Below are 8,475 nucleotides of genomic sequence, written 5' to 3' on the forward strand. Positions count from 1 at the left end.
TATTAACACATGATTCTTGAAGCCCGTGCTACAACTAGCTACAGCCTGATTCTATTCTCTCTTTTCCAATTCAGCAAAAGTATAATATTTAAACGTTATAAATTATAATCGGCTTATATCATCTTATTGCATTTGCTCTTAAGGAAACACTGATTATTAGGGCTTCCAAACTCTCCATTATCATCAGTACCTAGCCCGTGTACATTCTCAAAGCTCGTGGAGGACCAGTATCATCTCTAGCGGTGGTTTTGAATGTACTCCCTCCATTTTTAAATATAAGTCTTTTAAAAAAAATTAATATGAATTACATGCTGATGTATATAGACCTATTTTAGAATGTAGATTCACTCATTTCGCTTCGTATGAATCCAGTATGAGTTCATATTGGAATCCCTAAAAAGACTTACATTTAGAAACATAAGGAGTAACTAGTAAATCAGGTGTCGTATCATACTCCGTCCTAGCTAGTATAAATCCCTTTGGTCAATTGTACTCCCGCCTACTCATGCTTCGTCCTGTCAAGACGAGAAGCTACTTCTTTTGGCATGTTATTTTAGGGTGTCTACTTGGATCCGTACGTGGTCGTCACTCGGCCATGTGGACCGCAGGGAGCATAAGAATATTGGATGCAACCGATGGAAGATGTTTGCACGGGATACGTACAACCGGTTTGGATGGTGGTTCAATAATATGATAGGTGTTTAGTCATCTTCCCCTATCTTTGCCGATTATGGCAAATTTATTTTCTTTGAGTTTCGTAATACTGTTTAAGACTTTGTTTTGAGTCTTTCTGTATAAATACTTAATGATGGCGGTAAGCAGCATCAGCTCATTACTGGGCTAACATCCAAAAGGTTCGGAGGATGCTGACCTATACCACTGCAGGCTGGCATGCTCCAGTACTCGACCGGCCGACAGCCCAGCCATGGCGACGGCTTTCCATGCACCTACACTCTCAGCGTCGTGGATCTGGTAACCATGATCTATCAATCTCCTGACGTCAATGCATGCCTAACTTGAGCGCTGCCGTAACAACTGTACTTAGTTAGTGTTTTTGGCTCATGTTCGAGAAAAGTAAATGTTTGGATTGAAGCTTTTGTTGCCTCCCAAAATGAATAAATTCCTTCTATGAATCGTGTCTCCTATCCACCTAAGGTTTGGCATGTTGCTGATCTAGAGGTTTGCCGGCCTGATAATTTTTCATACTCCATCTAATAGCGATAATGTGCTCGAGCCAATAATTTAAAAGTGCATATCAATTTCATATGACTTGGATGACATGCCTGATGTCTAGGGCTCGCGCTAAGTAGGAAATACCCATCTTATCCGGAGGCAAAAGCGCGTGAATGGGAAGTTGATGAATACAGACAACACACGGTGAGCCTATACATATTAATTAACTAACTTTGAGTGGAATAATCACTGCTGCGCACAAGCTGATCACAAACGTACATATACTATATTGAACCCTGATCAAAACCCAATATCGATCTTCCTGAAGGATGAACCAAGCAAGATGAAACAGATGATCAATGCCATAAGGACGGCACTGGGGTCATTGGGTGATGATGAGACGTCAACCAATGTTTCAGCCTACGACACGGCATTGGTCGCCCTTGTCAAGAACCTTGACGGAGATGAGAAACCGCAATTCCCCTCATGCATCAACTGGATTTTACAAAATCAACTACCAGATGGCTCGTGGGGTGACCCTGCTTTCTTTATGGTCCAAGATCGGATGATCAGCACCCTGGCATGTGTAGTGGCAGTGAAGTCTTGGAACATTGACAGCGATGACTTGTGTGACAAAGGTAAATCAATCGCTGGGTTGTTTGTTTTGATCAAACTTTGTATGCTTAACTACAGGGTTTCTTCAAGTGTCTAATGTAGAAAGAACCATTTATGTTGTAGGTGTGTTATTTATCCAAGAAAACATGAGCAGGTTGGTAGAACAAGAACAGGACTGGATGCCATGTGGCTTTGAGATTAAGTTCCCAGCTATCCTAGAGAAGGCCAAGGACCTGGATCTGGACATCCCTTATAATCACCCTGCTCTAGAAGAGATACATGCCAAGAGAAATCTAAAGCTCTCTAAGTATGCATATCTATATAAACCTGGATTTATACATTGAATTGAATGGTCTATGCATAATTAAGCATCATCTGACTCGAGGTCTTTTACGGTGAATGGTCTATGCATAATTTTTTTTGCGAGAGAAATTTCCAATCTATTCATCAATCATGATACTACAGAGAACACTAGAGATAATAAAAATTAGAACCAGGTCAATGAACCACCTAGCGACGACTACGAGCAGTGGAGCGAGCCTAAGGCGCACGCCCGTCCTCGTCCCTCCCTCAGTGGAGCTGGGCAAAACTTGTTCTAGTAGACAATCGAGAAATTATCGTGCTATGGCCGCAAAGTACTAGTGCACCAGAGCAGCAACCATCGCCAATGAGGAGAGTTTTAGATCAGACAAATCAAACCTATAACCACACGAATGAAGACAAACAAAAGCTGGATCCAAATTAATAGATCCACCGAAGACCAGCACCGATCGAATCCTAAGAGATCCAACGGAGACACACCTCCGCACATCCTCCGTCAATGCTATTCACACCATCGGGGCGGGGATAGGATGTAGGAGACATTATTCCTACCGAGGGACGTCGCCACCGCCACACAACCCCATCCAAGACGCTGAACCAAACAAAAACGAGTATGGTCTATGCATAATTAAGCATCATCTGACTAGATTTATTCACTTGATGACAAATTACCTCCCCGTATTATATTAAGTCATCTTAACCGCCCATTGTTTGGGTATTGTGGACAATTTATCTCTGGGTATTTTTCGTAAGGACAATATAGTCCAGGATTTGAGGATAATCTCAGCCGCAAAAGATATTCCTCCGGCGGAAAAAGAGAGAAATCTCTCGGCATTCCCCATAGACAGGAAACACATCGTGTCTTTGTAAAGATTGAAAACACTTTTGTTTTCTGTAGGTAAACAAATTACCCATGAAAATCAATATGTCGTAGAGAATCAGTTAATTATAGCAATAATCCTAGTAATTACATAATGGGCCGATAGAATTAGGCTGCACACATCACGCTTTACCGTACCCCACCCCGTTCGTACGTCTCCCGCGCCTGGGCCACCTACCGTGTTATCTCTCCGACTTAAAAAGAACACAAAGTTGTGCGTCCACCCCATTGCTTATCCAACTTTTTTTTTTTGAGAAATTTTCATTCAAATCACGAATCAGTATAAAGTACTCCCTCCGTTCGGAATTACTTGTCTCAAATATGGATGTATCTAGAACTAAAATATGTATAGATACATCCATTTCTGCGACAAGTAATTTCAAACGGAGGGTGTAGTTGACCCTTACAGGCACACTGAAACGCAAACACAAAGGACCATGAACACCTAGAGTATCCTAAGACAACCATAACATAAGAAGATCTCCGGAGCCCCGTGTCATTATCCCTAAATCTTGAGAGAAGACCCTTGCAGTAGAAGGATCTGCAACCAGTCGCAAACAGGTCATCATCTTCGACCACGGTATAATTGCCGCCATGCTGCTTCCTCCTTTCTTGACACCAACCTGTGAGGGCATGGATATCAATCCAACACACCTGCAACAGCCGTCGCCATCTTTGGCTTTGAGTACCGCGAAAAGTGTCCCTTCCGGAAAGAAGAGAACTCGAGTCATCCGACCGGTCCAGCACCGCGGCCGGGTCATCCACCCGGACAAAGCAGGATCTCCCTCCAGCATCAGCGCAGAGGAAGGAGAAGAACAACAGCAGCAAATCATACCAACAAGGAAGAAGAAAGGTCTTCGTCTCCCTGCCTCCATCGCCCATCTGAGGATCCAAACGGCCAGTGCCGATGTACCTCCAACCACCATAGCCCGCGACCTCGACGAGATCCGGGGATCCCCAACACCGCTGGCTCCTAGACGAAGGCAAAAGCCTCGCCTAACCACGGACGGAGCCCGGAGAAACTTATTCCGATGCGACACCACCGCAACGGCCTCGGCAGCATCTCCCTCAACTCTAACCCTACCACACACCCACAAGCCGTCTCCTTTAGTACGTTCGCCTATTCTTCTCTTTGTTTTGATTTTTTTCCCTCATATTTGGTACGTTTCTACCATTTTTTTACTGAAAATCGCCTTATATGCGACACCTTTTATTGACTTACCAACTAAAAACAATTGTTTTCTTTGCTAAGTGAATAAATACTTATCAAAATAACCCTAGAATTTATTTGGGTAGGTAAATCAAGGGCATTATTTTCTAAAACAAATCATGGGCATTATTTTATTGTTTGGTAAACACTTATTTACACAATCACGTTAATATGGACAGGTACATAATGGGCAAAGTAGTACAATATTTATACCTCGTTGCAACACATGAGCAATCATCTAGTTCCATATAATTTTTCGGGTGTTGTATTCCAATTTGTTAGCAATGCATGGAGTTTCCTTTACAAGGCCGTACGAATTATAATGTATACCACATAGATCGTTATTTGGGTATGTTTAGATATGGAAGCTAAGCTGAACAAATATCAATCTGCCAAAACTAATCTCTCTTTTCTTTTTCATCTGTCAAATTTCCCCATAGAAGCTTTGATTTCCTGCTAGTATTTTTTTTAAAGGAGGATGACCCCCGGTCTCTACCTCTAGGAGATGCATGCAACCACTTCCCTGCCATTATTTTCTGGATGGCCTGTATTTTATGGTCCCCATGGTAATAACTAATAACCTATCTGACTCAAATTGCAGGATACCTCTGGATGTGCTACATAACATACCAACGACCCTACTTTACAGTGTGGAAGGAATGGTAGACTTGCAATTGGACTGGGAAAAGCTACTCAAGTTGCGGTGTCTGGACGGCTCATTCCATTCCTCGCCTGCTGCAACAGCTGCTGCCCTCAGTTACACCGGCGACAAAGAATGCCTTGCGTTCCTAGACAGGCTCGTAAAAAAGTTCGATGGGGGAGGTAATTAAAATCACTAATTCTTGTAGAACCAACACAAATGCACATTTAGGTAGGATGTAAGAGTCTCTTGCAATTGTTACTAAGTACTCCCTTATTGACCAATGAAATTTCCCTTTTCAGTGCCTTGTATGCACTCCTTGGATATTTTTGAGCAGTTATGGGTGGTTGATCGGCTGATGCGTCTAGGGATATCTAGCCATTTCACAAGTGAAATTGAGCAGTGGCTAGATTTTATTTACAGGCAACACAAATTTAATTTGGAATACCTAAAATACATTTACTCAAGAGCCTCGACTTAACAACCACTCCGGCACATAAAAAATAATTTAGTTTATTCAAACCATTAGAGTATCATCATATTCCATTATAAATATATTTCATATATAAATCTTGTTTACAAACATATTCATAAGGAAATAGTAGTCAAAGTAGCATGACGTGGATTGCTAAAGCATAAATGAATTTATATTTTGAACAAAGGGAATGCATTTTGAAACGCATTGCCCCGATGTTAAGTGTAAGAATTAAACATTGTCATATTCATGACTATTAGCAGCTTATTACTCATGCCTATATGTAGCACAATATTTTAGAATTTATATTATGAATATATTATTAGTAATCTAGTTGTACGACTTTCACGAAACAAATCTAAATATTCATTGTATTCTTAATAGAAAACTTTTGTTTTCATAAAGACTATCAATCTACTATACTTTGATGAGCGTTTGTGTAACACCTGTTTGAGAGGAGCTACATATATACACTTTGAACAGGCGTTGGACTCAAAAGGGACTGGCTCATAACAGGCACTGCCCTACCCCGGATATTGATGACACCGCCATGGGTTTCCGTCTCCTCCGTCAGCATGGCTACGATGTCACTCCATGTAAATAATACTCCTTCAGTGCAAAAATAATTATCGGAGAAATAGATAAAAATAGATGTATCTAGAACTAAAATACTTTCAGATACATTCATTTCTTCAACAAGTATTTCCGAACGGAGGAGTACATACTATTGCCGTACATCCTAATGTAGATACTGGAGTAGTAGCGCTTTTGCATGCATGACTAGTATCTTGTGCTGGATAGATTTTGACTAACGTGCATCTAAAAATTCAGGCGTATTCAAGCACTTTGAGGACAGGAAGAATGGCAAGTTCTTCTGCTTCCCATTGGAGACCAACAACGCATCTGTCACCCCAATGTACAACACTTACCGTGCTTCTCAGTTCATGTTCCCAGGTGACGATGATGTCCTGTCACGAGCCGGGCGCTGTTGCCGTGCATTCCTCCAAGAAAGACAAGCCTCGAACAAATTGCATGACAAGTGGGTCATCACCAAGGACCTGCCGGGCGAGGTATTATGTGGCAACCTATTCAAGTCAATAATATATGCGTCAATCCAGAGATATGTTTTGCTGGATTTTTGCATGATGATCTTTTTGGTGCCTTGTACTTCCCAAAAAACAGGTCGAGTACACACTGAACTTCCCCTGGAAAGCAAGTTTGCCACGAATCGAAACAAGGATGTATCTGGATCAGTATGGAGGCAGCACGGACGTTTGGATTGCCAACGTCCTCTGCAGGTAATAACAATTAATCCTATGTGAGCTAGCATGTGAAACTAGACCAATTCTTAATTTCGTCATTCGAAACAATAGAAATTTCTGGTAGCCATATATTTGTCACACCCTTTGGTTCTGGCAAAATTAACTTTCAGAATGAATCTTGTGAGCAACGACCTGTACCTTGAATTGGCAAAAGCAGATTTCAGAGAATATCAAAGACTCTTCCGACTTGAGTGGAATGGCCTCAGAAAGTAAGTCACGGAAATTTTTGCAGCCTCTCTCCTCAGGTTCGATTAATTAGCGCTCCTAGCATATCACGCCTAGATTCTAGCTTACTCGAGAGTATGTGCAGGTGGTATTTCAGGAACCATCTGCAGAGGTATGGTGGAACGCCAAAGAGCGCGCTCATGCCTTACTTCTTAGCTTCAGCAAACATCTTTGAATCTGACCGAGCAGCAGAGCGTCTAGCATGGGCTCGTACGTGGGTGCTTGCCGAGGCAGTGACCTCTCGCTTGCGACATACTGGGTATGAATGCAGCTTCATTATTTCCCCTCTACGGAATCTAGTTTAGTGATGATCAATTTAAAGTTTTCTTAGCAAGGGGATATCCCCTGATTTCCATCAAGAAGCCAAAAAAATAGAGGTTCGTACCTGCCGGACTGATCAAAATAACATGTGTGCGCATGCATTGCAGGGGGACAAAGGACTCAACAAAGAATCTTGAAGAGCTTATCGACCTTGCTTCATTCGACAATGACTCTTCCAGCAGTCTTCGTGATGCTGTAAAATTCATCAAACCACTCCAGTTAGATATAGATGTCTATAAGATGCTGAATTTTGTTACCAGATATGAAACATCGAACCTCTATTTTCTTTGGCAACTGCAGTGGAAGCAGTGGCTCATGGCATGGACTGCAAAGGAGAGCCATGGATCAATTGAAGGAGATACAGCTGTGTTGTTGGTTCGAACAGTCGAGATATGCTCAGGAAGGCATGTTTCAGCCGAGCCAAAGCTGAACCTTTGGGAGTATTCCCAGCTCGAACAGCTCACCTCTTCCATCTGCCGCAAGCTTGACACAAGAGTTCTTGCTCAGGTGCGTATGTACATGCATTTGTATGTCCGGAATACATGTGTGTCCGTTTGAGTTGTATGTGATCTGTCAAACCATAACCAAATACTGTTCAATGATAAAAAAACAGAATGGGGAAAATATGGAGAATACAGAGGACTTGGACTGGCAAGTGGACATGGAGATGCAAGAACTATCTTGGAGAATTCGTCAGGGTTGCCATGGCATCAACAGAGACACCAAGCAGACATTTCCCCACGTGGTGAAAAGCTTCTACTACTCGGCTCATTGCTCACCTAAAACAGTTGATAGCCACATAGCAAAGGTCGTCTTCCAGGATGTGATTTAAGAGGATTCCCCTGCTGTCCTATTTATGTTCCTGTTATTGCAAGAAATAAATTTGTGCATGTGAAAAGAAATGAGGCCCACTTGGAATTTCGATCAGAATAGGGCATTTCCAGATTCTCTCGGCTGAACTTTGCTTTTTAGAGTTTGGCTTATAAAAGCATCTCTAGCAAATGCCCTAGAAGTTAATTTTGTTTTGAGGGATTAAAGCCTAGCTAGCAGATCCCTCAGATCTATTAATCCCTAAAAAATAAATAGCTTTTCATCCCCCAAAGCCGCAGCTTCTCAGTATAGTCGGCCACCCATGCATTGTTCCTCGGCGCGTCAGTGCCGCCCCTGCCGTTGCCCCCATCCAGACCCCTGCGCCGGAACTGTTCCACGCGACCATCCCGCAGCCCCGCTGCCCTCTTCCGCCTTCTCCTCGCTCGCCGGTCAGGGTGGACACGGTCTGGGCCGGTCCGGTCC

General features: G+C 42.6%; 1 protein-coding gene across 1 annotated transcript; it reads left to right on the forward strand.

Moving 5' to 3' along the window:
• Positions 1-863: 863 nt before the first annotated feature.
• LOC119352290 (syn-copalyl diphosphate synthase, chloroplastic-like) lies at positions 864-8,014 on the forward strand. Its single transcript, XM_037618974.1, has 14 exons — positions 864-972; positions 1,295-1,377; positions 1,502-1,811; positions 1,912-2,095; positions 4,801-5,021; positions 5,142-5,262; positions 5,798-5,910; positions 6,146-6,384; positions 6,497-6,612; positions 6,747-6,845; positions 6,947-7,120; positions 7,290-7,377; positions 7,483-7,689; positions 7,796-8,014. Exons 1-14 carry the CDS (start codon positions 864-866, stop codon positions 8,012-8,014), a joined length of 2,283 nt encoding a protein of 760 aa, XP_037474871.1.
• The last annotated feature ends 461 nt before the right edge of the window (positions 8,015-8,475 follow it).

The sequence above is a fragment of the Triticum dicoccoides genome, chromosome 2A (assembly GCF_002162155.2).
Source record: "Triticum dicoccoides isolate Atlit2015 ecotype Zavitan chromosome 2A, WEW_v2.0, whole genome shotgun sequence".
Taxonomy (NCBI): Eukaryota; Viridiplantae; Streptophyta; class Magnoliopsida; order Poales; family Poaceae; genus Triticum; species Triticum dicoccoides.

Coding starts and splice junctions, on each gene's coding strand:
- LOC119352290 (XM_037618974.1), top strand. CDS start 864: ATGCTGACCTATACCACTGCAGGCTGGCATGCTCCAGTACTCGACCGG. Junction 1,812..1,911: donor CGATGACTTGTGTGACAAAG/GTAAATCAATCG, acceptor TTTATGTTGTAG/GTGTGTTATTTATCCAAGAA. Junction 2,096..4,800: donor AGAAATCTAAAGCTCTCTAA/GTATGCATATCT, acceptor CTCAAATTGCAG/GATACCTCTGGATGTGCTAC.